This window comes from Mauremys reevesii, linkage group 15, assembly GCF_016161935.1.
Source record: "Mauremys reevesii isolate NIE-2019 linkage group 15, ASM1616193v1, whole genome shotgun sequence".
NCBI lineage: Eukaryota > Metazoa > Chordata > Testudines > Geoemydidae > Mauremys > Mauremys reevesii.
Genome location: NC_052637.1, coordinates 16,473,011 through 16,500,388, shown reverse-complemented (window position 1 = coordinate 16,500,388; position 27,378 = coordinate 16,473,011). Strand labels below are relative to the sequence as shown.

Below are 27,378 nucleotides of genomic sequence, written 5' to 3'. Positions count from 1 at the left end.
ATGGCTTCGTCGTGTGGACAGATGCAGGGTTAAATAGATCTAACGCTGCTAAATTTGACCTATACTCATAGTGTAGACCAGGGCTCAGAGAGACACACCAGAGATGTGTCCGCCATAAGATCCTTTAATGGTCTACCAGGTGTGGCTGAGGTGAGCGTAAAAAAGGTATGTTGCACACAGCGACACCTAGTGGCTGAGAAGTGTAATACATTTTACCATTCCAATACATCTCCGTCTTTACATTTTACATTCCTACCATACACTATTGACACTATCACATTGTCTTTGAAGTTCAGTAGTGATTAGTCAGTTAAGTATGTCTGAATCGTATTGGCTTTCTAATTACACATCCCAAACACATAACAGCTTGGTCATTTGCTTGTCCATTGGTGGCAATGACTGGCTGTGATCAGTCTGGAAGCCTTGAGTTTCTCTCTTCTAGTGTGTAGAGTTTGTTCTGCCAATTGTTCTTTCTGAGGTATACACTGAAGATGTTGATGGTTCCTGTTGAACTCACTCTGTCTGTCTCGATCACATACGATCTGGGCATTGGATTCTTTCTCTTTATGAAACTGGAGTTCTCCATCCTGTTTGACACCAACACAGTCCAGACCTGGCAGTTCTCTAACTGAGTGATGTCTGCTGTAAAAGTGTTCAAAAACTCTTTAGCCTAAGACTAAGGGGGGATATGATAGAGGTATATAAAATCATGAGTGATGTTGAGAAAGTGGATAAGGAAAAGTTATTTACTTATTCCCATAATACAAGAACTAGGGGTCACCAAATGAAATTAATAGGCAGAAGGTTTAAAACAAATAAAAAGAAGTTCTTCTTCACGCAGTGCACAGTTAACTTGTGGAACTCCTTACCTGAGGAGGTTGTGAAGGCTAGGACTATAACAATGTTTAAAAGGAGACTGGATAAATTCATGGTGGCTAAGTCCATAAATGGCTATTAGCCAGGATGGGTAAGGAATGGTGTCCCTAGCCTCTGTTCGTCAAAGGATGGAGATGGATGGCAGGAGAGAGATCACTTGATCATTGCCTGTTAGGTTCACTCCCTCTGGGGCACCTGGCATTGGCCACTGTCGGTAGACAGATACTGGGCTAGATGGACCTTTGGTCTGACCCGGTACGGCCATTCTTATGTTCTTATGTTCTTTTTATCCGATTTGGCTGCTCTCTTAATCTCTGGCCACTTTTGAGATAGAACTACTGTCCTGACTTTGGAAAAGAACTTGAGTTGTCTTCCCATCAGGAGTTGTGCTGGACTGCATCCAGCAGCTGCTGTTGGTGTTGATCTGTGGCTCAGGAGAGCAAGGAATGGATCTTCCTGCTATCGGATTTTCTTGGCTGTCTGTACATTTCTCTCAGCCTCTCCACTGATCTGGGCTGCTAGTAATGTGATCAAAATCCTATTTTATTTGGAATTACTTGAATTCTGCTGCAGTGAATTGTGCTCAGTTGTCTGCTTTTGCTCACCAAACTGAGCAAAAGCATAGTTCAGTTTCTCCATAACACTGTAACCTGATGTGACTTTCAAGTACATTATTTCTATATACCTGGAAAAATAGTCCATGCCAAGCAGGTCCTCTGAATCTGCATAAATCTGCAGCCAATCTCTTCTAAGGCCTGGCTGGTAGAGGTGTTGTGTTGGTCTGTTAGTTCTGCAATGTTCACATGTAGATACTTCATTGCATATGTCCTTGCTGGTGCCTGGCCACCATGCCAACTGGTTGGCCCGTTCACAGTCAATCCTTGATGCCCTTCAGGGATGAGGTTTAGGGGCACTAGGGAGGGTAGCCCAGGCTGTCCTTGCTTGTGCACTGTGTGCACGGGAGCTCTCCCCCCGCTGGAAGCAGTAGTGTGACCCTTACCCACACTATGTTGTCACTCCAATCCCTTGCCCTGGAGAGACACTGCCCAGCCCCGCAGCTCCCCCACGAGGATCGGGCCCAGTGCCAGGGGCAAAATCCTATCTATCTGCTCCCCGCTGGCTCAGAGGGTTTGATCCCCCCATGGCACCTCCTTTTCCCTCCAGGCCATGTGAGATGGGATCCCCCCCCATACAACCGCATGGAACAGGGGCATTGTGAGGCGAGTGCCCGCTGCCGTGGCAACCATCTCCACAGCGAGGCACAGACTCCGATAGGCGGTGCAGGCGAGGAGGGAGGTGGGTGCCCTGGAGGAGCCCCCGGGATCTGGCAGCACCGCCGGCACTGGGGCATCCACCCGTGGGGCACAGGGAGCCGGGTTCAGCCTGATCCCACATCAGGCAGGAAAGCTCCTCACAGGCAGGCAAAGCCACCATGGGGCAGCCAGCCCCCTAGCCCCCTGCCTCTCCCTGCCCTGACCACAGGACCGCCAACCCTCCAGCCCCCTGCCCATTCCTACCCCTAGCTCTGATCCACGGGACAGCCAGCCCCCTAGCCCCCACCTCTCCCTGCTCTGACCATGGAGCAGCCAGACCCCTAGTCCCTGGCCCCTCCCTGCCCCCAAGGTCTGACCCAGGGGCCAGCCAGTCCCCTATTCCACCCACCCCTCCCTGCCCCCAGATCTGACCCACCAGGTAGCCTGCCCCCTATCCCCCCATCTCTCCCTGGCACCTGGATCTGACCCATAGGCCTAGGCAGCCCAGTATCCCCTTCCCTGTGTCAGACCCATTCACACACCGTGGGGCTGGAGTAACCCTGAGTTGGGTGGTCCCAGGCCGGCAGGCACCTTGAAGGGGATGAGGGGCGGGGCTCAGGACCCTGGCTATCCATGTCAGAGCGGGTCCCTCAAGCCAGGAGGTGCTGACCCATCTTTTCCCACCAGCTCGGCCATGGGGCCCCCCACTGAGCTGCTGCGGGGCCGGGCAGGCCCGGAGGCCTGGCGCAATGAGGCCAAGGCCACGGTGAGGGCAGCACACCAGCTGCGGGGGCGCTGCTGGCGGGAGGCGCTGGCACAGTGGCGCCCACCGCACCCCCCAGGTGAGCCTCAGGAGACACCCTACGAGCGCCGCACACGGCTTCAGGGCTGGCGCTTCAAACTGGACGTGACGGAGGCTGGTGAGACACTGGAGAAGCCGCCCGAGGGGCCGGGCATCACACTGTGGAAGAGCAAGATGAAGCCCCCACCATGGGTGAGCCAGCTGCCCCTGCCCTGCTTCCGGGACCACTGCGCCAGCCAGAGCAACGGGCTGGCTGCCCGCTATGCCAGCGCTGTGCGCCTGGTGGTCAGCCGGCTGCGCCAGGCGCTCACCGAGCTCAATGAGCAGGCCAAGCGCCTCAACCTGGCACGCCAGCGCCTCGATGCTGCCCTGGCCAAGGTTCGCACCGCGCTGCTCACCAACCATCAGAGTGCCCTGGTGCGCGGGCACCGGCCCCCAGCTGAGCAGGTGAGAGCCCACGCCTCGTATCCCCCCGCACATCATTTCCCTGTCTATCCCTCCATGTCCCATATCCCCTGTGCCCTCTATCCCCTCATGCCCTGTATCCCCCATGTCCCATATCCCCCCAGCATGGTCAGGTGTGGGCACCAGTCCCCAGCCGAGCAGGTGAGAGCCCCCACCCTATATACCCCGCACCCCATTTCCCCTGTGCCCTCTATCCCCTTGCACCCTGTATCTCCCATATCCCATAACCCCCCAGCACACCCAGGCATGGGCACCAGCCCCCCATCAGGCAGGTGGGAGCTCCAATAACTTGTATCCCCATATGCTCCATATCCCCTGTGCCCCATATTCTCCGCACCCCTTATCCACGCTCTATCCAGATGTGGGCACCTCATCTCTACCAAGCAGGTGAGAGCTCTCCCAGATCCCAGATCCACCCACACCCAATATTGCGCCCCCTGTGCCCATCACCCCCCAGCATGGCCAGATGCCGGAATTGACACCCCTACCCCCACTGACCAGGTGACAGCCCCCACCTCATATCTCACCACTCCCCATTCCCCCCACACTCCATATCCTGCCCTGTATCCCTCCCGTGCCCCATAGCCCCAGCACTCCATGGCCCCCCAGTGCCCCCAGACACAGGCACCAGCAGGTGACATCCCCCCATGGCCCATATCCCCAATACACCCGGTATTCCCCCAAGCGGTGCCAATCCACCAGTATGGGCAGGTGCTGGCACTGGCTGCCCCCCGCCCCACACTGAGCAGATGAGAGCCCTCTGTGCCCCATATCATACCCACAGGGCTACGTGCAGGCATCAGCTCCACACCGTGCCAGTGAAAGCCCCCCGCCCCCTGTGCCCCAGATACCCCATGTTGCATATCCCCACTGTGCCCCACCACCTCCCAGCATGGCCAGGCACCAGGACCAATCCCCACCAAACTAGTGAGAAGTCCCCCATATTTCACCACACACTATTTATCCACTCCCTATGCCCCATCACCCCCCATCACAACCTGTCACGGGCACCGACAATGCCCCCGCACAGAGCAGGTGAGAGACCCATGGACCCCATATCCCTCCCATGCACCCCACATCCTCCCCCAGCACAGTCCCCACTGAGCAGATGAGAGTCCCCTGATGTTTACCATCCTCTCCATGCCCCATATTCCTCACACTCACACACCCCCAAGCACGGCCACCCGTGGACCCCCCCCCCCACAGAGCAGGTGGTACCCCCACACCTATCCCCCCCCGCCCCATATCCCCACCACACACACCCAGCCCCGCTCCCAGCCCAGATCCCCCCAGTGCAGCCAGCACCAAGCCTGCAATGGCTGGCATTGCTGGGGGCTAAGCGTTCACTCTGCCCCCGTCTCTGCTCATCCCCCCGCGGCGCAGGCCCCAGACCAAGTTGACGCACTGCTGCGGTGGGAACGCAAGGAGCTGCAGAGGCTGAAGGTGGAGCTGGAGGGAGACATGGACATGTCGGAGGCGCACCTGAAGGTGGGGCTGGGGCGAGGGCTAAAGGCCTAGACAGCAACTAGATGCCTGGGCAGGTGCTGGGCACTGCCTGGTCGATCTGGCAGTGGGTGGGCAGGTGTGTTGGGGGGTTGCCATCCCTGCCAGCATGCCCCCTTGGGGCTGGGCTACCAGCTCCTTCTGCTGGGTCCCCTGTTGACAGGGGCTTGGGCTCCACGGTGTACTCAGCACTTCATCCCGGGCACCGAAAAGCCCAGCAACCCACAGTCCAATGTCCCACTCTGGACCCCCTGGGGCACTGGGCCAGGTGCTGGAGCCGGGGACCCTTCTCAGCAGGACGCCAGCAGCCCTTAGCCTACCATGTCAGAGCCAGGAGTACTGTCATCTCCCTGGTGGCTGGCAGGGAGCCCATCCCCCTCTGGGCCACAGCCTGGGAACCCCGTAATGACAGGCTGGGGCTGTCTACCCTGCCCATGCTACCCACTGGGGCGTCTTCCCATCGTAGCCTGGGCGCCGGCCCCTCCTCTGGGCACCTCATGTGCCAGATCCCTGCTGGTGTCTCCCCATTTGCCCCTCTCACTGGGCTGCCCTGGCACCCCCCACCAAATCCCATCCCAAAGGGAGCAGCTCAGCCCAACCTGCGCCCCCTCGGGCCATCCCCTGCTGGCCTGTCTTGAGTCCCCTGCTCTGTCCCTCGCCGTGCTTGCCAGCCTGCCCTGCGGTCAGGCTGCCTCGCCCCCGGAGCCTGCTCCATCCCAGGGATTGCCCCATGTCGCTCCTTCCACCCCGCCCTGCCCAGGTTCCTTGCCCTGCTGGGCCCTCTGCAGTCTCGTGCAGAGAGAGGCACTGCAGAGATTGGTCCCTCTGCCCACAGCTGTCTCTGAGCTGGGCACTCACACTGGCGCACTGGCAGGAACTGGGCAGGTGTGGGGGGCACACTGACCTGTGTTTCCTGTGCCAGGCGCTGGGCGGGTGTCAGGGTTTGAGGGTGTGGGGAGCACACTGACCCATGTCCCCCATGCCAGGCGCTGGGCAAGTGCCAGCACACCCTGAGCATGCTGTGCCAGGAGCGAGGACAGGTGCTGGAGCTGCTGGGGCAGCCGCTGCGCATGGTGCTGCTGGAGGCCGAGCGCGAGTCCTGGCTCAGCCTGAGCCGGCCCTCGTCCCCCTTCGTAGTGAGGAACCCCACCCCGGAGCCCAGCCCTGTCGGGCCCTACACACCAGGTATGGCCTGGCCCACCCCACCCCAGGGACCCCCCACAGCCCTCCCAGAGCCCCCCTCAGCCCCTGTGTACCACCATTAGCCCCCACTCATGAGCCCAGCCCCGTCGGTCCCTACATGCCAGGTATGGCCTGGCCCCCACCTTATTCCAGGGACCCCTCCTGCAGACCCTCCGGAGACCCCGTGTATCCCCGGAGACCACTTTTCACTCAGCCCCCCTCAACCCATGCATAAGGGACCCCCACCCCACTCAGCCCCCCCACTCAGCCCCCCAAGAGCCCCCTCATCCCCTGTTCCCCCAGGGACCCCCACTCTGCTCAGCCCCCCTCAGCCCATGAGTGCCCCGATTGCACCCCACTTCTAAGCCTAGCCTCACTGAGGCAGTTCTGACCCCATGTCCCCCCAGAGTGCGCGGCGGCCATTGAGGAGGCACGGTGCCTGACCCTGCGCTCCAAGGAGGTGCTGGCCACGCTCAAGGCAGCCACAGCCCAGGCCACGGCCTCGCGCCACCAGGCCCAAGCGGCCTTAGATGGCAGCCTGCAGCGCAAGATGGACGAGACTCTGGCGCTCAAGGTACAGGGGGGAGGCATGCTCCCTGCCCCCCCACACACTGCCCCCCATGGAACCCCTGCCCCCTGCACACTGTGCCCCAGGGAACCCTGCCCCCCAGCATGCTACCCCCTACGTAACCCCACCCTTTCCTCACCCCCATGCACACTGCCCTCCCCCTGCCTTTGCCCCCGCCCGCACACTGACCCCCATGGAACACTTTCCCTGCCCCCTCCCGCATGCTGCCTCCCACAGAACCCATTCCCCTGCCTCTGTCCCCTGCACATTGCACCTCACAGAACCTCACCCCTCCTCCTGCCCCCGCACAGTCCCCTATGGAACCCCTGCTCCGTGCCCCCCACAGAACCCCACCCCTCCCCTGCGCCCCCCACAAAATACCTCCCCCTGCCCCCTGCACACTGCCCATCTCGGAACCTGTCCTCCTGCCCCTCGCACATTGCCCCCATGGAACACCAGCCCTGGTCCCCGCATGCAGGGCCCCCTACGTTGCCCCCCCAACCCCTGCCACCCCACACTGCCTCCCATGGAACTCCACCCCTCCCCTGTCCCCTGCATGCTGCCCCCAGAACCCCTGCCCCTGCCCCCACACACTGCCCCCATGCAACCCCAACCCTCTCCCTGTCCCCTGCACGCTGCCCCCATGGAACCCCTCTCCCTCATGCTGCACGCTGACTCCCACAGAACCCCAACCATCCCCTGCCCCCCAAGCTGTCCCCGATGGAACCCCTCCCCTATCCTCGTCCTCCCACACGCTGCCCTCCACAGAACCCTTCCCCCTGCCCCTCACACGCTGCCCCCCACAGAACCCATATCCCTTCCCACATGCTGCCCCCACGGAACCCCTCCCCTGCTCCTGTTCCCCACAGAACCGCTCCCCTGCCCTCTGTCCCCCTCGGAACCTCTCTCCCTGCCACTCACATGCTTCCCCCCCCACGGAACCCATAACCCCAGCCCCTGTCCCCTTCCATGATGCCCCCCAAAGAACCTCACCTCTCCTCCTGCCCCTGCCCCAGCCCCCATGGAACCCATCACCCCACCCCTGCCTTCGCGCCCGTACCATGCTGTTGTTGGTGCCATTAGGCATATCCCTAGATAACTCAGGAGGGTAGAAAAACACAGTGTTAATGAAGCTTTTCAGTACCAGGCCTGAATGGACCAAAGTTATTTTATGCTGGTCTAAGAGTCCCTTTATGTTAAACTCTAGTTGAATTCCTAAGTCAGCATTTAGAATGGAATGTGTAACTGCTCCTTATCAGTGGAACACGGACAGCAGAAGATAGTAAATAGGGGCCCTACTTGTGTTTAGTTTAGGAAAAGGGGAGACAAGGTAATAAATTCAGAAGTAAACCAAGGTAACAGCCTTGAAAAGTTACAAGATGAATTGTTTGCTGTCAAGAATGATTTAATCTGTTTGATGTAATTGTTAACTATACAAAGTGCCTATTATATGGGAGGGGACTAGAAGGGAGAAGGGGGGTGAGTGGGCAATGGGGGGTAATGAGAATGCCTTGTTGAAATCATGTATAAGAAGGGACACACAGCTTGTATCTGTGTGTGCAGGATTTGAGGTTGTAAATACCTCCCTGGCACCTTACTTGAGCTCAAATAAACTTTTTCTGCATTCTCCACCCTGGTGTGATAATTAGTGCGACGCACACCGGGCAACGAACCACTGTTTGCTGCCTCAGGCCTTTTTTGGGCCGGCAACACTGTGCATGCCTAGGAGCCCTTTTCAAATGCCCAGGCCCCTGGGAAATTGCCCCCTTTGCCTCCACCCCCACCCCATTGGCAGGCCTGCTTCCTAGACAGAGCCCCTGAGCTCCAGCCCTGTTCTCTGCTGGAGAGCCCAGTCTGTGCCCAGCCTCCCTGCACAGAGCGGGGGGCTGGGCACTAGGTGCATGGCTGGGCAATTGGCCTTCCCCTGTCCAGGTGCGTTCGCCACTGAGCCGGGGTCGGCCTGGGCCAGTTCAGCCAGGCCTCATTCAGACTGACCTGTCCGGAGAGCCAAAGGTCCAGCCCCGCCCCTGCCCCCAGGAGCCCTGCGCAAGTGAGGAGACACTGAGGCACACGCAGACATCATAAAACTATAACAGAAAATTCCCACTTCCTCATACCTGCCCCATAAATCGCCCGGAGCCCCTAAACCAGTGGGGCTTTCAGCCTGGCTGGGGGAGCCCCTGCCCCACATTCCCCGCATCCCTATATCAGCCCCACAGCCCATACCCCATGCTAGCACCATGAACCCAGCTCTATACCAGACCCACAGCCCCTGCCCCACACTCCCCATCCATAGGCGGCAGGTTTGTATAATTTTTGGTGGGGCCCAAAAAGGTGGTGCCCCCCCGCTCCTGCCCTGTAAGCCGATATAAAATGAAGCTACAACGCGTCAGTGCCACAAGATTACAAGGGTCAATTAAAAGTGGAAAGTCAGAAGCAGCACTTGCCTACTTCAATATACAGTATTATATTTTGTTGCACCTGTTGTGATGAAGTGGGAATTCCTTAATATTTTCTCTGAATACTGTATGGGTGCCTCAGTTTCCCCTGCAAGATGCCAACTGAAGGTGTTGGGGACAAAGATCAGGTGGCCTCCTTGTCCGGAAGAGACACAGAGGCCAGAGGAGGGAGTGTCAGTTTGGAGCTGGCTGGGGAAATGGGGAGAGACCCAGAACTTGGTTCTGGGCTCCCCACCCCCCAAGATGGACCTGACAGAGGGGTTCTGTTTTCTGTACCTACAAGCTCTGTTTAAACTGTGTTCCCGTCATCTAATAAACCTTCTGTTTTACAGTCTGGCTGAGAGTCACATCTGACTGCGGAGTTGGGGTGCAGGGACCTCTGGTTGCCCCAGGACCAGCCTGGGCAGACTCGCTGTGGAAAGTGCATGATGTGGAAGGGCATGCTGAATGCTCCGAGGTCAGACCCAGGAAGGTGTAAGCTTCTTGCCCTGGAAACAGTCTGCTCCGAGAGAGGAGGCTCCCCCAGAGTCCTGACTGGCTTTGTATGGAGTTGTTCCAAAGCATCACAGCATCCCCTTCCACACCGTGCACTTCCCAGAAGTCCGCACAGGCACTGACACTCCCTCTTCCGGCCTTTGTCTCTTTTCCAGGCATTAGGAGGCCACCCGATCTCTCTGTTCTCCAACACCTTCAGTTGGCACCTTGCAGGGGAAACTGATTTGGGAGAAATGAAGTAAAAGCTGCCCAAACCGAGCTTGAGCACACCTGAATTTTGAGGTGTTCAAATCTGGAAGGCAGGAGCTGGGGGTGGGAGAGGGCTGTGGGCTCCATGGGGGAGCATGGCAGCAACTGTCTGGAGCTGCACGGAGCCAGACACGCTGGTCTGAGTGGCACAGTAAGCGGTTTGGGGGTTGGAGAAGGGGTAGGGAGTTCCGGGGGGCAGTCAAGGGACAAGGAGCAGGGGGTTGGATGGGGCAGAGGTTCGGAGGGCAGTCAGGGGACAGGCAGCAATTGGATAGGCATGGGAGTCCAGGAGGTTTATCAGGGGACAGGTAGAGGGGTTCTGGGGAAGCTGGGTGGGGGCTCCGGCGGGGGCCGGTGGGGACAACGAGAAGGGAGGCTTAGATAGGGGCGGCGGTCCCAAGGGGCAGTTAGGGGCAGGGGTCTCGGGAGGGGGTAATCGGGGGACAAGGACCAGTGGTGCTTAGATAGGGGGTGGGCGTCCTGGGGGGCAGTTGGGGCAAGGGTCTGGGGAGGGGGCAATCAGCGGCCAGGGGCTGGGATTCAAAGGGCTCTGGGCTGCTGGCAGCTGCGGGGAGCCCTGAGCCCTTTAAATCCCAGCCGCCTCCCCGGCTGGGATTCAAAGGGCTCTGGGCTCCCTAACGCTGGGGCAGTGCAGAGCCCTCTGACTCCCGGCCACGGCTGAGATTTAAAGGGCGCTGGGCTCCCCGCGCTTGCGGGCAGCCCAGAGCCCTCTGACTCCCGGCCGCGGCTGGGATTTAAAGGGCGCTGGGCTCCCCACGCTTGCAGGGAGACCAGAGCCCTCTGACTCCCGGCCGCGGCTGGGATTTAAAAGGCTCTGGGCTCCCCGCGCTTGCAGGCAGCCCAGAGCCCTCTGACTCCCGGCGCCGGCTGGGATTTAAAAGGCTCTGGGCTCCCCGCACTTGCAGGCAGCCCAGAGCCCTCTGACTCCCGGCCGCGGCTGGGATTTAAAAGGCTCTGGGCTCCCCGCGCTTGCAGGCAGCCCAGAGCCCTCTGACTCCCGGCCGCAGCTGGGATTTAAAAGGGGCGAAACCTAGCTCCAACTATTGGTGGAGCAGAGCCCCTGACTGTAAATATTCCTGGGGCTAAAGCCCCAGGAGCCCATATAAGTCGGCGCCCATGTCCCCACCCCCCCCAGCTCTATACCAGACCCACAGCCCCTGCCCCATACTCCCCCATCTCCCCAGCTCTATACCAGACCCACAGCCCCGCCCCTTCTTACCCCATCCCCATCCCCGACCCACAGCCCCTGCCACATGTCCCCCCATCCCCCCAGCTCTATACCAGCCCTACAGCCCGTGCCCCTGCTCACCCTGTCCCCATACCCGACCCACAGCGCCTGCTCCATGTCCGCCCACATCCCCCCAGCTCTATACCAGACCCACAGCCTCTGTTTCAGGCTTCCCTGATCCTCCCATCTCTATACCAGACCCATAGCCCCTGCCCCACACTTCCCGATCCCCCAGCTCTATACCAGACCCACTGCCCCCACCCCACACTTGCCCCATATCCCCAGCTCTACCAGCCCCTGCCTCAGACTCCCCTCATCCTCCCAGCTCTATACCAGACCCATAGCCCCTGACCCACACTTCCCCATCCCCCCACCGCGATACCAGCCCCACAGCCCCAGCCCCACTCCCCCCGCATCCCCATTGACAGCTCTATACCAGCCCCACAGCCCCTGCCCCACCCTGCCCTCATGCCCCCATCCCTATATCAGACCCACAGGCCCAGATCCACACTGCTGGGGCAGGGGATGGCACACTGAAGGACTGATTATGCCCCACCCACACTGGGAGGCCACTGGGGGAGGGGGGGCACTCAGGCCCCACCTACAGGCCAAGGGGGAAGATCTCTGGTGTGGTCCCCAAACCTGGGGGTTGAGGAGTGGGGTGACCCATCCCTGCGGGGACCCAGCGTGCCCCCCACACCTCATCCTGTGTTCCCTCCCCGGCCAGGAGCGTCTCTACATGGCTTTGGGGGGCATGCGCAGCACCCTGAACCGCTGCCAGCGCTTCCACGGGGAGCTGGACATCACCCAGGGCATGACCATGGTGAGTGGGGGTGGAGGGGGTTGGGGGGATGACCCTCTGCTGGGAAGGCAGGCAGGGACCAGCTGGGGGGCAGGCGGGGAGTGACACTGCTGGGAGGTGGGCAGGGGTGTTACCTGCTAAAATTCTCTGTTACTCACACACTCTAGGGCACCCACCTTTACCCAGTTCCTAGGGCTCAAGGCTTAACCCTCTTTATTTAGGCACCCCGACCCTTTCCCAGTTCCTAGGGCTCCAAGAAAAAGGCACCTAACTTTACCCCTCCTGTGGGCTCCAGGCAAACATCCTTTCCCTGTGGACTCAGGGCTTAATTTTTTGAAGGGTTTACGGGCTCTTTGAAGGGTAGTGAAAGAGCCCTACACAGTAATATCCTACGTAACCTCTATTTATTAACAATCACCACAAACCAGAATGCAACCACTACACATACAATGCTCACCACTCCCAACAAGATGAACTTTTCTTGATGGCCCATCAGGATCAGGTCATCTGGGGGAACTACAGGTTCTGCACGGTGGCATTGGCAGGGAGTGTTGAGGTCTGGCAGCTCTGTTCTTGGGGCTGTGTCCTGGAGTTGGTTCCCAAAGAACTTCCTTTTGGACCCCAGTTTATACAGTGAAACTTGAGGCCTGCTTAGCTGTACTTTAACCAATCATTTTACTAACCAGTGCTGACATATTGTAACAATTGTAACCAATCCTACCCCACCACCTTAAGTAATTTACACTTAGCAAAATTAATTATGTAACAGACAGAAACAAAGAACCAGACAGAGATCATACAGACAAACAACAGGGAAGTGGGGACCATAATGACAAAACAATACAGAAATGAGGATTTCACAACCACAACTGTTGATAAGTGATTTCTTGACAGACAGGATGCTGTCAAACTAAATTTTCTTTAACCACCTTAAGATCTGTTTCTTTATCTGGTGATAGTGGGTGCCATTAGGATGGGTCTCCTTCTTAACAGCCTGATATTACATTATTTTAATGTAATTTAGATGGAATGTGAGGATGTGACTTCCTGCTTCTCAACTAATGGCTACGGCTCTTTTAATCTGGGTGCAAAGGAAGGCCTTAGGCTTTAGAACTTGCAATATGGCTACAGACAAAGGCCTTATCCTTTCCGGGGAAGGGGGGACCAGCTGGGGGCAGGCAGGGAGTGACACTTTGCTGGGGGGGCGGGCAGGACAGAAGGGGCCAGCTGGGGGCACCCGGGGGATGGGCAGGGGAAGGGGAGATGGGCTGGGGGCAGCCGGGGGATAGGCAGGGGAAGAAGGGACCAGCTGGGGGTGGAGGGGGCTCCTCCAGGGGAGGCTGACCTGCTCTGACCCCTGCTACATTGTTCTAGGGCCCTGAGTCCAGCCAGTACCTGGAGGCACGGGAGAAGCTGACCAGGCCCCTGGTGCGGGTGTACCAGCGCCATGTGGGCACCCAACTGCCTGAGGCCCAGATCCTCACCCAGGTAAGTTCCAGGGGTCGCACCCACTGGTATGGCTGTAGGGAGTAGGGTGTTGCCCATCTGGGGGTACTTTGCCCAGTTGTGATGGCTGTAGAGTGGTGATGGTGTTGCCGGATGGGGGTACCTTGCATTGCTGGGATGGCTATAGGGGTGATGGTCTTTCTGGGCAAGGGAACCTTGCACAGCTGAAGGGGCTTTCAGGAGTGATGGTGTTGCTAGTTGAGGGTACCTTGCCCAGCTATATGGGGTTACTGGATGGGGATATCTTGCCCTGCTGTAGGGGATGATGGTGTTGCTGAGTAGGGATACCTTGCCTGGCTGCAATGGCTGTAGGAGTGACAGCATTGGTTGGCAGAGATACCTTCCCCAGCCATAGGGGGGTGATGGTGTTGCTGAGTGGGGGTACCTTGCCTGGCTGCGATGGCTGTAGGGGTGACAGCGTTGCTTGGCAGGGGTACCTCACCCTGCCACAGGGGGGTGACGGTGTTGCTGGAGGAGGGGTGGCTTCGCCTGGCTGCTAGGGGTGAGGTGTAGCTAGGCCGGGGTACCTCACCTGGCTGCTGGGAGGTGACGGTGTTCCCTGTCTGCCTGTCCCTCCCCCAGGGCAGCGTGCAGCTGGAGCGCTCCATGCAGAAGGCAGCAGCCAATGTGCAGCAGATGCAGGCCACCCAGCGGCACCTGCGCGCCTCCATCCGTGACAAGGAGACGGGCTTCCACGTGGATGCCAGCGTACAGCGCCTGCGCCGCCGCCGCATGCACCCCCGTAGCAGCCTGGCGGAGGCCTGCCAGCTACTCTGCTCCTAGGGGGCCCCCATAGCCAGAGTATGAGAATAAAATCCCAGAGACCTTTGACCTGCCCAAGAGTGTTACTCCACCAGGGAGAGGGGAATGCGGGGCCTGGAGTGGGGCAGGTTGAGGAGGCCAGGGGAAGTGGGGATGGGGGGACCAGGGGCATCGGGGAAGACGAGTGGGGTGGGGGAGGTGTCACAGAGCCACAGGATTGGTGCTAACCCCCAGCTTTAAACAGTCCCTTGGAGGATCCACTTCTTCAGTGGGCCAGACCCCCCCCCCGCCCAAGGGGTCCCACTCTTCTGCAAGGGGAGGCCACTTGGCCTCACCACCTCCTGGAGTGAGCCCCTGGGCTCCAGCCTTGCTGCTTCATGCTCTGAGCTCTGCCCAGTGAGTCCAGCTGAGCCAGACCCCTGGGCAGAGACCTGCCCGCTCTGCAGGGCCCAGTGCGCTGGTGGGTGTCAGCTGTTCAGTGCTAGGGGCTCCCGTTGGCTTTCCGGATCCTCCATTGATTCTGGTCAGTTTCAGCCAGTCCTCTAACAAGACAGGCAGCAAGGTGACACTCCCCCCGCCACATCTCTCCTGTGCTGCCCCAGGAGCAGGATTAACCTTCCTGCACCCACTGGGTAGCACTTCAAAGTACTGGGGGAAACTGAGGCATGCATTAGCATCGGAGAAAATATTACAGAAAATTCCCACTTTGTCACATGGAGGCCAGGGGGTGAGGGTTGGGGAGCAGAGGGGAGGCTGGGTGGGAAAGGGATCTGGGAGGGAATAGGGGATGGGGGAGGCCAGGTGGGTTGGGACTTGGGAGGCACTGGAAAAGCTAGGTATAGTGGGGGTTGGGGAGGCCAGGGGGCACTATGGAGGCTGTGTGGGGTGAAGGTTGGGACAATGAGAAGTCTCGGTGAGGTGGGGGTTGGGTGGCATGGACTGCTGGGAAGACTGGGTGGGATGGAAGTTAGGGGGCAAAGGAGGAAGCCAGGCAGGGTGGGGACTGAAAGGGGCAGGAGGACTGGAGAGGGTGGAGGGGGCGAGGGTTGGCGGGGGACAGGGGAAGCTGGGTGGAATGAGAGTTGGGGGGCACTGGGAGAGCCAGGCTGGGGGCAGGCTTGGTGAGATTGGAATTAAGGGGGGCATGGGAGAGGCTGGGCAAGGTGGGGTGGGGAGGACACCAGCAAGCCCCCTGTCAGGCTCTGGGGAGTCAAGCCCACTCCTCCCTCCATAGCTCCGGACACATCGGCACAGCCACCTTGACGTCCCTCAGCCAAGGGGCTGGCCAAACACCCAGGGGCCCAGCAAGGACGCTCCTGGCCCGCGCTACCTGCCCCCGGCGACTGGTCTTGACCCTTTCACCATGTGGTTGACATGTGAGCCAGGCTGGATGGTGGCTCCCTCCCGCAGAGCTGGGCCGGCTCTGCAGGGCTCCTAGTGAGGCCATCACCAACGCACATGCATGGGCAGCTCCCTGCTAACTGGGGGGCCCTGCCACGCTAGGCAGAACCCCAAAGAGTTTCCAGACCAAGGCGTTCTGCCGGCTTAGGCTTGTTGCCTGGCATCTCAACGCCCCACTAGCCCTAGCCCTTGTCTACATTATGGGGTTGGGTTGAATTTAGCTGCATTAGGTTGATTTAAAAATGACCACGTCCACACAACCAGTCCCATTCCGTCGATCTAAAGAGCTCTTAAAATCAACTTCTGTTCTTCCTGACAAGGGGAGTAGCGCTAAAATCGACCTTGCTGGGTCGAATTTGGGGTATTGACAGTATTGGCCTCCAGGAGCTATCCCAGAGTCAGGGGCGGCTCTAGGAATTTGGCCGCCCCAAGCACGGCGGCACGCCGCGGGGGGCGCGCTGGCGGTCGCCGGTCCCGCGGCTCCGGTGGACCTCCCGCAGGCATGACTGTGGAAGGTCTGCCGGAGCCACCTGCCGCCTTCCCGGCAAAAATGCCGCCCCAAGCGTGCGCTTGGCGCACTGGGGTCTGGAGCCGGCCCTGCCCAAAGTGCTCCATTGTGAATGCTCTGGACAGCACTTTGAACTCCGATGCACTAGCCAGGTACACAGGAAAAGCCCCGGGAACTTTTAAGTTTCATTTCCTGTTTGGTCCGCGTGGTGAACTCAGCAGCACTCAGCAGCAGAGATGGCCATGCAGTCCCCCCAGAATCACAGAGCATAGAATGTTTTTATGCTCCCCCTATCATCTCCATCCCTCAGGTTATCGCAGATTAGAAGGCGAAAAAAACGCACTTGCGATGACATGTTTGCCGAGCTCATGCAGCCCTCCCGCACTGATAGGGCACAGCTTAATGCATGGAGGCAATCAGTGCCAGAGGCCAGGAAAGAATTAAGTGAGTGCGAAGAGTGGAGGCAGGACACGATACACGATGCTGAGGCTAATGGGGGAGCAAATGGACATGACGAAGCTTCTGTTGGAGCTGCAGGAAAGCCAACAAGAGCACAGACCCCCGCTGCATCCACTGTATAACCGCCTGCCCTCCTCCCCATGTTCCATAGCCTCCTCTCCCAGATGCCACATGGGGGGGGGGGCGGGGAAGGAAGCTCTGGGCACCCAGCCACTCCACTGCAGAGGATGGCCCAAGCAACAGAAGGCTGTCATTCAAACAGTTTGATTTTTAGTGTGGCTACAATAAGCAATGTGGCCTTGTCCTTCTCTCCTCCCCCACCCCACCGTTATCATTATCCGTTATCTCTTTTTTTTTTAAATTAATAAAGAAAGAATGCATTGGCTACTTGGATCACAGCAGCCTCCACAGTAGACTTGTCCACAACAGCAGCGGTGACGTGAGCTGAGTGGGCACCATGCTTGCCGTAGTATGGCGTCTGCACGGGTAACCCAAGAAAAAAGGCACAAAACGATTGTCTGCCATTGCTTTCACAGAGGGAGGGGCAACTGATGACATGTACCCAAAACCACCCGCGACAATATTTTTGCCCCATCAGGCATTGGAAGCTTAACCCATAATTCCAATGGGTGGCGGAGACTGCGGGAACTGTGGGATAGCTACCCACAGTGCACCACTCCGTAAATCAATGCTAGCCACGGTAGTGAGGATGCACTCCGCTGACTTAATGCGCTTAGTGGGGACATACGCAATCAACAGTATAAAATCGATTTCTAAAAATCGACTTCTATAAAATCAACCTAATTTCGTAGTGTAGACATACCCTTAGTTCAGCACCAGCTATGCCCGTCCTTCTCCTTGTAGAGATTATTTTGCCTGGGCAACTGGTATAAACTGTACCGGCAGGCGCCCTCTCTGCCAGTCTAAGCTGCATCTCCTCCAGGAGGGTTCACTGGTATAGCTACACTGGTGTCCAAATGACATCACGACCAGAGAGCGTTCCCTTCCCTGTGTTTGGAAGGCAGTGCAGCCCAGCGGATACAGCTCTGGCATGGGAGTAAGGACCACCGGCGGCTCATGACTTTTGTGTGAGGTGATGCACCAATCACCTTCCAGGGCAGTGGTTGTCAAACTGTGGGTTGCGACCCAGTACTGGGTTGCGGAATGTAAGGCACTGGGTCGCAGTGGCTCTGGTCAGCACTGCCGACCGGACCGTTAAAAGTCCCATCAGCGGTACTGCCTGGCTACGGCAGGCTAGTGCCTTCCTGTTCTGACACCATGCTGCGTCCCAGCAGTGGCCAGCAGCAGGTCTGGCTCCTAGGTGGGGGGGCCACAGGGCTCCGTGCACTGCCCCTGCCCTAAGCACTGGCTCCACACCTGGGGGGGGGGGGGGCGGTGCCTGCAGGTGACAGCTGCGTGGAGCTGCTTTCATACCTCCACCTAGGAGCTGGACCTGCTGCTGGCTGCTTCTGGGGCGCACTGCAGTCCATGGTGCCAGGACAGGTAGGAAGCCTGCCTTAGCACCTCTGCTGCACCATTGACCAGGAGCCGCCCGAGGTAAGCTCATGCCGCAACCCTGCACCCCAATCCCCTTCCCCAGCCCTGAGCCCCCCCAAACCTGAAGCCCCTTCCTGAACCCCAAACCCCTCATCCCTGGCCCCACCCCAGAGCCTGTACCCCCAGCCCAGAGCCCCCTCCCACACCCTGAACCCCTCATTCCTGGCCCCACCCCGCAGCCCTCACCCCAACCCTCTGGCCCAGCCCTGAGCCCCTCCCACAGCCCAAACCCCTCATCCCCAGCTCCGTTGGTTGGGTGTTGCATTTCACTACTGGCAAGAGGGAGTTGGGACAGATTTCAATTAAATCACAAGCACTTCTTGTGGCCTTGTGTTATCTTATTGTATATACTACTTCTGGGGGAATTCTGTGCCAAAAATTAAAAATGCTGCATATTTTGTATGTCAAAATAATGCAATATAATCAAACCAGTTTCAATTATCTTAATTTATTTAAACTACAATACAGAAAAAAGTCACAATAACTATTCAGCATTTCCTAAACATGTGAAAGTTAAATTACAAATACTAGGGAACCAATACCCTACATTCCAGTTTATAATTCTGGCTGGCTACTTTGGGAAGTGCTTGGTTCTGATTGTCCTGAAACATTATAGACTGCTTGATAAATGTTTTATTTGCCCTCAAAGTCTTTTTTTTTTAAATGAGTAAGTAAAATAGATCCTGACCTGTAATTAACCCCATTTTGCCATTCTGGCACAGGAAAAAAGTGGGACAGAACATAGATCTTCCTAGCTGAGGATTCTCTCATTGTTATTTACAATAAGGCTCCTTTCCACCACTCTGGCAATGTAAAAGAGCCTTAAAACTTTTACATGTGTTTTGTGCACCTAGGGGAATTGACTAAGCATGGGAACAATTAACTGCCTCAGAGAACAGAACCTGCCTCATGCCTACCTCCAAACAACCTGAAGCCCTACCCATCCAGGCCAGGTGAGCGAGAGGGACAGAGTCCCCCCATGCATGCTCACATACCCAGCCCCCACCCCACCACTGTGATTTACGCTTCTACTTGTTGCTCTGAGCGTGGGGAATGTGTCCCCGCATATTTTTTTGCTTCCCCATTTTTCTGTGGGGGAGCAAAGAAATCTGCGGACAAGATGAATTCTGCACCCATGCAGTGGTGCAGAATTCCCCCAGGAGTAATATAGACAAGAGTCACTGTCCTTAAATATGTATGTGTACAAAATGTATTTTGTGGCTTTGGGGAATTCTTGGTTAGGCTGCACCTCCTGGGCCTGGGCTGATGAGCCACCACACCTCAGGACACCTGGGTTCTATCCATCTCTGGCCTGCTAGGTGACCATGGGCAAGTCTCATCCTCTTTGTGCATCAGTTTCCCCCATATGTAAAAGCGGGATAACAATCTTGCCCCTCCCATGTAAAGTGCTGAGATCTGCAGCTGGAAAGGTGTGCTGCAGCTGAGGTAGTGATGGCCTGAGACTGACTCTGCCCTAGACCACCCAGGTGTCTTACACATGCGTAACAGCCCAGCTTGCTGCTCTTGGTCAGCCTGTGTTCACACCCCTGCTCCCTTGCAAAGCCTTTCTCTCCACCCCACTGCAGCACATGGAGCTTTATATGCTGTCTCTGGGAGAGACCCCAGCCCCTGTCCCCAGAGGGACCCACAGCACCTAGTCTCGGTGTGAGGAGGTCCCCAGTCTCCGGTGGGCTCCCAGCCTCAGTCTCCGGGGGAGGCATAAGCCTGAGCTCAGGAACGAGCCCTGGAGCTGCTTTCCCACTAATACCCAAGGAGAGGGTACATAGGGCAGCTGTGCCCTCACTAGACATGGCGTTGTTCGTTTCGCAGCTGCCAATGCACAAGCGCGGTAACAGCGCAGCCTGGCAAATCGGACTGCCGCGGGCTCTGGGCTTCGTGCTTCCTCAGTACGCACGCGCAAGAGAAGTGGTGGCGGGACATGATACATGCTGCGCATGAGCTCGTCCGAGCGGCCATTTTTGAAACGACGGGGTGAGCGGCGCGCGCAACAGTCAGGGAGGGGCCCATGCAGGACGACGCTTCCAGCAGTGCGCATGCGTGAACACCATCTCCAGACGTAGAAATGGGGGCATGCCTACGCACGCGCACGACAGATTAGCGGGCAAAGCCCTGGGCGGAAGCGAGGCTTCGGAACCCCTTGTCGCGTTTGCGTGCCACCCCTGGACGCAGTTTAGCGCACGCGCAGTTCGCCACCGGAAGCTCTTCTTGGCCCTCTAGATTATAAGAGCCTGGGAGACCCCGTGTAGAGTTCTCTTTCCTGGGCTGGACGCCGCCAGAGCTACCGCCATGTGAGTGCCGAGTGGGGGATGGGATAGAACGGAACGCTGAGGGGGGCCGGGGTCCCGCGCGTGGGGCGATGGGGAGTCTGGAACCCCGGGGGCGCGAGGGGCCCGCACGTGGGGCGATGGGGAGTCTGGAACCCCTGGGGATGTTTCCTGGTGCAGCCCCCTCCCCATGTGGCCTGATCCTGTTCCTGCCGTGCAGACACCCTCCCCCCCCCAATTTCCACCCAGGGGCGCAGTGAGCCGAGCGGCCCCCGCCGGCCCCGTCCCCCTGCCCGGTGCTGGGGGGGGGGGGAACTGACGTGCCCCATGGTGGAGGGGAGCCGGTAGGTCTTACTGGAAATATCCTGCGCAGGCCCCCTGGGTGGCTGGTGCCCCCCCTCCAGGCTGTGCGCTCCCCACAGCAGCTACCCTGGAGATTCCTCCAGAGGCATCATTTTGGGCAGCTCTCCTACCCCAGTGGGGCTGTGTGTTGGACTGGGGGGGCTGTCCCATGGGGGCCAGCAGGGATTGCACACCACTGTGGGGTGCTCTCCTTGGTGGGGACATTGAGGGGGGCTGCTGGTGAGGTGCAGGGGTTGCTCTGACTGTGTGGTTTGGAGGGTTCTGCCCTATAGGGATGGGCATGGAATTGGGGTACCCCATATGTGGGAGGGTTGAGTGTGGGACATGGGGGTTATGCATTGCCTGACCCTCCCTTCTCCCCTCCCCAGAATGACCGAGTGGGAGACGGCACCTGCTGTGGCCGAGACCCCTGACATCAAGCTGTTTGGGAAATGGAGCACGGATGATGTCCAGATCAATGACATCTCCCTGCAGGTCTGGGGAGCCTGAGTGGGTGGGCCAGGATGCTTGGGGCTCTTCCCCCCCCCCCCCAAAACGCAAACCCTTCATGCTCTCTGTATGCAGCGGGTGGGGCTGCAGGGACTGAGTCAGGATGCCTGGGTTCCCAGCTTACACTCGCACCCTGTCAGGGGGGAGGGATACCTTGGGGGGTGGGGAAACCTAAGTCCTTCACCTCTCCTCACAGCTCATTGGGTCTGCCACCCCCTTGCTCTCAGACTGGCTGCCCTTGTCAGCATGGGGTGTGGGGGGTGTCTCCCCCTCCTTGGCCCCCCGCTGAACTAGTCTCTCTCCTTGGCCCAGGACTACATTGCAGTGAAGGAGAAGTACGCCAAGTACCTGCCCCACAGTGCCGGGCGCTATGCGGCCAAGCGCTTCCGCAAGGCCCAGTGCCCCATCGTGGAGCGCCTCACCAACTCCATGATGATGCATGGCCGCAACAATGGCAAGAAGCTCATGACTGTGCGCATCGTGAAGCACGCCTTCGAGATCATCCACCTGCTCACCGGGGAGGTGGGCTGCCGGGGGCGGGGGTGCTGGCTGTCCTGCCCAGGCAGGTGTGTGGGAGGGAGGGTTTGGGCGCTGGGCTCTGTGCATGTGATCTGGGGTTGGGGGTTGGGTTACGTGGGATCTATGCCCTGGCTGACCTGTCCATGTGACTCTCTGTGCAGAACCCCCTGCAGGTCCTGGTGAACGCCATCATCAACAGCGGCCCCAGGGAGGACTCGACCCGCATTGGCCGTGCCGGCACAGTCCGGAGACAGGCCGTGGATGTGTCCCCGCTGCGCCGCGTCAACCAGGTACGCCCCTCCCTGGCCATACATGTGTGTACAGCGTGCTCCTCCATCCCTGAGCGTGACTTCCCCTCCCCATGCAGCTGTGCCTAGTGCCTACTCCACAGTGCATGTGGGCTGGGCACTGCTGCCTACTGGCTCTGGGCACCTGGTAACCCCTCTCTGCCCCCCCAGGCCATCTGGCTGCTGTGCACCGGAGCCCGCGAGGCCGCCTTCCGCAACATCAAAACCATCGCTGAGTGCCTGGCTGACGAACTCATCAATGCTGCCAAGGTGAGGGGTGGGGGCAGGGCTCCTCTTCCCCCCCCGCACACCTGCCTGCGCCTGGCCCATCGCGCTGGGAGATACCCTTGTCCTCTGCTCTGATTGGGCAGGCAAGTGCTGGGCTCCCAGACAGCACCCTGCCCAGCTTCATGCTGTCAGGAGTCCGATGCCTTGCACGTGGCTCCCCCAGCTCAGCCCCTCCTTCCTGCTCTAAGCGATGAAGGCCAGGGGCTGGCTGTGCACCGGAATGGTCCCACCAATGCAGCCACTCGTGTTGACAGACTGGTGTCAAAGGGCTTCTGTGCCACATAGTTGCTACCCCTCTGGTGCGTCGCCAGCCTGGGTCACTGCTGGGGCGTGACTGCCCCCTGGGGGCTATGCGGATAACTACACCTGATGGAGGGGAGATTCTCCAGCTGCTCCTTGGCTTTGAGTCCATGTGTGTCTCTAGCAGTGAAGGGCTGCAGGACTGCTCCTGCCCCAGGGCCTCCAATGGCCTGGCCTGCCCCTGGCAATTGGCATGAGCCTTTGACTGAGCCCTGCCCTACAGCTGTCCCCTCTGCGGTGAAGTGCTGTCACCACTGGAGGGTGCCCCTGTGCCCTAGGGGGTGCTGAGCTGGCTCTTAGGCTGTGGGGGGGGCTCCACCGTGGGGGGAAATCTCACCCTCTTTCCCCCTCCCAGGGCTCCTCCAACTCCTATGCCATCAAGAAGAAGGACGAGCTGGAGCGTGTGGCCAAGTCGAACCGTTAAAGCTGCAGGAACCACCCCAATAAACTCTGATTCCATTCACTCCCCAGTGTGTCCTCTCTGAGCTGCTGGGCCCAACCTGCAGGGGGAGGGAGTGAGCCCTGCTTGGTGCTGCCCTTATCATAGAATACCAGAGTTGGAAGGGACCTCAGGAGCTCATCTATCCCAACCCCCTGCTCAAAGCAGGACTGATCCCCTAGACAGATTTTTACCCCAGTTCCCTAAATGGCCCCCTCAAGGATTGAACTCTCAACCCTGGGTTTAGCAGGCCAATACTCAAACCACTGAGCTATCCCTCCCACTTCCATGAGCACCTCCTGCCCTCTCCTGTGCCTTGCTCTGTTGCCCTCTCTTGCATGGAGAGGGGTGGGTGGCAGTAGGTCTCCCTGGAGAGGGCTTGGTGGAGGGCTGCAACTGGCTCCAGCTGTGGGTGGGTGGGGGTGGGGCTGCTTACCACTGCAGAGATCACAGTGAGGTGGAGCAGGCTCTACTGCCCATCTTGGGGGAGCCGCTGCTTGCAGGCCTGGCTTTGCCCCATGTGTCCCCTAATAACTACTCCTGGGGGTCCATAAGGCATGGATGGGCTGGGAGCTGGCTGTAGGGCCCTGCCTTGCTCCTCACCCTGCTCAAGAAAAGCTGGGGGAGCATGAAGAGCGGGGCCTCCTCTTGAAATGGAGTCACTGCCCTCTGCAATGGGGGCAGCCCTAGCTCCCAGGGGTCCAGCAGGACTCCTCTGCCTGGCCTGTTGATCTCTGTTCCCAGGAGCTGGGGGGTGCCATGTAGGGCATGTCACAGAGCAGGGAGCAGGCCCAGGGTGATTGGGCTGGAGGAGAATGGCTAATTGGCCATAGGCCATGGGGGTGGGGGTGTTTTGTGTGACGGAGCCAGTCCCCCCAGGCAAGGCTGTCCAAGCCAGTCAGACCAGTCGGGCTGGCCCCGAGGCCCTGGTTCTGAGCTCACCCAAGCTGGCTGGGACAAGGAGGCTGTTGCTCCAGAGCAGGTTTGCTGGGCTGGGCCTTGGCCTCAGTGCAGGGTCTAGGCCTCTAGGCAGCCCTGGCTCTTCTCCGAGACTCATTACACAGTGTGGGCAGATCTGACCTCTGGGTGCCTCCTGCTCCTAGACCAGCTGGGGCTGAGGTGTCTCCCCTCACCCGCACCATCAGCTCCTGGCCAACCTCTCCAGCCCCATGGCATCCAGACCTTCCTGCTCAGCACTTGCTCTTTGTCCAGCCTTCACAGCTTGGGTCTGGGCCCTTGGCAGGCCCTGTGGCATGGCTGGGAGAGGGCCTGCCCCATGCACAACTCTCCCTTTCCCGTGTACACACCTCTGCCCAGACCCATAGGGCTATGCACAGACCCTACCGAAGGAGCTAGCCTGTGGGGGTAGTAGCTGCCTTCTCAGCTCATGTGTGGGGGCCCATGGCTTTCTCTGCTGTGCTGCCCCCAGAGTAGGGGATAAACACCTTGGAGAGACTGGAACACTCCATGGGTTAGATTCACTTCATAGGGCTGGTCCTAAGCCCCCAGTGTGGCACAAGGGGCTGCTGTTGTGTGGGGGCAGGACTTGTTAGGGGGCACTGTAGGGAGCAGCAAGGTGACCGGCAGCAGGGAGCAGGGCAGGGGCTCAGGAGGGGTTGCTGGGCTCCAGGGGGCAATGGGGGGGGGCGCTCAGCAGGGGGTGCTGGGTTGCAGGAAGCAGAGTGGAGGATCAGTAGGGAGCACTGAGCTGCCAGGATCAGGATGGGGGTTCAATGGGGTGCTGGTCTCTGTGGGGTGGGGGGCTCAGCAGGGGGTGCTGTGTTGCAGGGAGCAGGGTCTGGGGTTCAGCAGGGGGCACCATGCTGCAGAGAGTGGTTGGGGGGGCTCAACAGGGGGCACCGTGCTGGAGGGAGCGGTCGGGGGCTCAGCAGGGGGCGCTGTGCTGCAGGGAGTAGTCAGGAGCTCAGCAGGGGGCGCTGTGTTGCAGAGAGCAGGGTTGGGGGATCAGCAGGGGGAGCTGTGCTGCAGGGAGCAGTTGGGGCTCAGCAGGGGCGCTGTGCTGCAGGGAGCAGTTGGGGGGCTCAGCAGGGGGCGCCATGCTGCAGAGAGCAGGGTTGGGGGCTCAGCAGGGGGCACTGTGCTGCAAGGAGCAATCGGGGCTCAGCAGGTGCTGCCATGCTGCAGAGAGCAGGTTCAGGGGCTCAGCAGGGGGTGCTGTGCTGCAAGGAGCAATCGGGGGCTCAGCAGGGGGCGCTGTGCTGCAGAGAGCAGTCGGGGGCTCAGCAGGGGGCGCCATGCTGCAGAGAGCAGGGTTGGGGGCTCAGCAGGGGGTGCTGTGCTGCAGAGAGCAGTCGGGGGCTCAGCAGGGGGCGCCATGCTGCAGAGAGCAGGGTTGGGGGCTCAGCAGGGGGTGCTGTGCTGCAGGGAGCGGTTGTGGGGCTCAGCAGGGGGTGCCTTGCTGCAGAGAGCAGGGTCGGGGGCTCAGCAGGGGGCGCGGTGCTGCAGGGAGCGGTTGTGGGGCTCAGCAGGGGGTGCCTTGCTGCAGAGAGCAGGGTCAGGGGCTCAGCAGGGGGCGCTGTGCTGCAGGGAGCGGTTGTGGGGCTCAGCAGGGGGCGCTGTGCTGAAGGGAGCAGTTGTGGGGCTCAGCAGGGGGCGCCTTGCTGCAGGGAGCAGTTGTGGGGCTCAGCAGGGGGCGCCTTGCTGCAGGGAGCAGTTGTGGGGCTCAGCAGGGGGCGCCATGCTGCAGAGAGCAGGGTTGGGGACTCATAAGGGGGCGCTGTGCTTCAGGGAGCGGTTGTGGGGCTCAGCAGGGGGCGCCTTGCTGCAGAGAGCAGGGTTGGGGGCTCAGCAGGGGGCGCTGTGCTGCAGGGAGCGGTTGTGGGGCTCAGCAGGGGGCGCCTTGCTGCAGAGAGCAGGGTCAGGGGCTCAGCAGGGGGCGCTGTGCTGCAGGGAGCGGTTGTGGGGCTCAGCAGTGGGTGCCTTGCTGCAGAGAGCAGGGTTGGGGGCTCAGCAGGGGGCTCAGCAGGGGGTGCTGTGCTGCAGGCAGTGGTTGGGGGGGCTCAGCAGGGGGCGCTCTGTTGCAGAGAGTAGGGTTAGGGGCTCAGCAGGGGGCGCCTTGCGGCAGAGAGCAGGGTCAGGGGCTCAGCAGGGGGCGCTGTGCTGCAGGGAGCGGTTGGGGGCTCAGCGGCGGGTGCCATGCTGCAGCGAGCAGGATTGGGGGCTCAGCAGGGGGCACTGTGCTGCAGGGAGCGGTTGGGGGGGCTCAGCAGGGGGCACTCTGTTGCAGAGAGTAGGGTTAGGGGCTCAGCAGGGGGCGCTGTGCTGCAGGGAGCAATCGGGGGCTCAGCAGGGGGCGCCGTGCTGCAGGGAGCGGTTTGGGGGCTCAGCAGAGAGCGCTGTGCTGTAGGGAGTAGAGTCGGGGGCTCAGCAAGGGGGCGCTGTGCTGCAGAGAGCAAGGTTCGGGGCTCAGCAGGGGCGCCATGCTGCAGAGAGCAGGGCTGGGGCTCAGCAGGGGCGCTGTGCTGCAGGGAGCGGTTGGGGGCTCTGCAGGGGGCGCTGTGCTGCAGGGAGCGGTTGGGGGCTCAGCAGGGGGCACTGTGCTGCAGAGAGCAGGGTTGGGGGCTCAGCAGGGAGCGCTGTGCTGCAGGGAGCGGTTGGGGGCTCAGCAGGGGGTGCTGTGCTGCAGGGAGCAGTTGTGGGGCTCAGCAGGGGGCGCCTTGCTGCAGAGAGCAGGGTTGGGGGCTCAACAGGGGGCACTGTGCTGCAGGGAGCAGTTGTGGGGCTCAGCAGGGGGCGCCTTGCTGCAGAGAGCAGGGTTGGGGGCTCAGCAGGGGGTGCTGTGCTGCAGGGAGCAGTTGTGGGGCTCAGCAGGGGGGCGCCTTGCTGCAGGGAGTGGTTGGGGGGTGCTCAGCAGGGGGCACTCTGTGGCTGGATGCGGGGGGCGGTGAAGGGTTAACCCTGGCAGAGCCAGCTACCGGGCACATTCCTGGCCAATAGCCACAGGAAGGGAATGTGGTGGCACCGGCTTGTCGCCCTGGCCACACCCGGCCCCACAAGAACTGGGCGGGCTGGGGCGGCAGGGCAGGCACTGCTAGGGGAAATGCTCCCTGCGGGGGGCAGATTCCAGAGCCCGGGAGCTGCCGGGGCCAGCAGCACCAGGAGCCAGGAGGAGCAACCTGGCAACCCCAGCGCACCTGCTGCAGTTACATCCCAGCTGTGCCCAGGCCTGGACCAGGTGAGCCTGACTCTATGGGGCCTGAGCCCAGGGCTGGGCTGGGGCTCAGGACTAGGGGGCACCAAAAGCTCTATGGAGGCACCCAGGGCTGGAATAGCAGCAGGGGCAGGATTGAGC

General features: G+C 59.9%; 2 protein-coding genes across 2 annotated transcripts; both read left to right on the top strand.

The window, feature by feature from the left end:
* Positions 1–2,122: 2,122 nt before the first annotated feature.
* Positions 2,123–14,240, top strand: CCDC105 (coiled-coil domain containing 105). Its single transcript, XM_039500609.1, has 8 exons — positions 2,123–2,293; positions 2,817–3,378; positions 4,780–4,884; positions 5,886–6,084; positions 6,489–6,655; positions 11,829–11,924; positions 13,278–13,391; positions 13,992–14,240. The coding sequence occupies exons 2-8, from the start codon at positions 2,824–2,826 to the stop codon at positions 14,190–14,192; spliced, it is 1,437 nt and encodes a 478-aa protein (XP_039356543.1). The 5' UTR covers positions 2,123–2,293; positions 2,817–2,823; the 3' UTR covers positions 14,193–14,240.
* A 6,009-nt stretch (positions 14,241–20,249) lies between these two features.
* Positions 20,250–23,091, top strand: RPS5 (ribosomal protein S5). Its single transcript, XM_039500675.1, has 6 exons — positions 20,250–20,405; positions 21,113–21,218; positions 21,546–21,755; positions 21,914–22,042; positions 22,211–22,309; positions 22,983–23,091. The coding sequence occupies exons 2-6, from the start codon at positions 21,114–21,116 to the stop codon at positions 23,049–23,051; spliced, it is 612 nt and encodes a 203-aa protein (XP_039356609.1). The 5' UTR covers positions 20,250–20,405; position 21,113; the 3' UTR covers positions 23,052–23,091.
* The last annotated feature ends 4,287 nt before the right edge of the window (positions 23,092–27,378 follow it).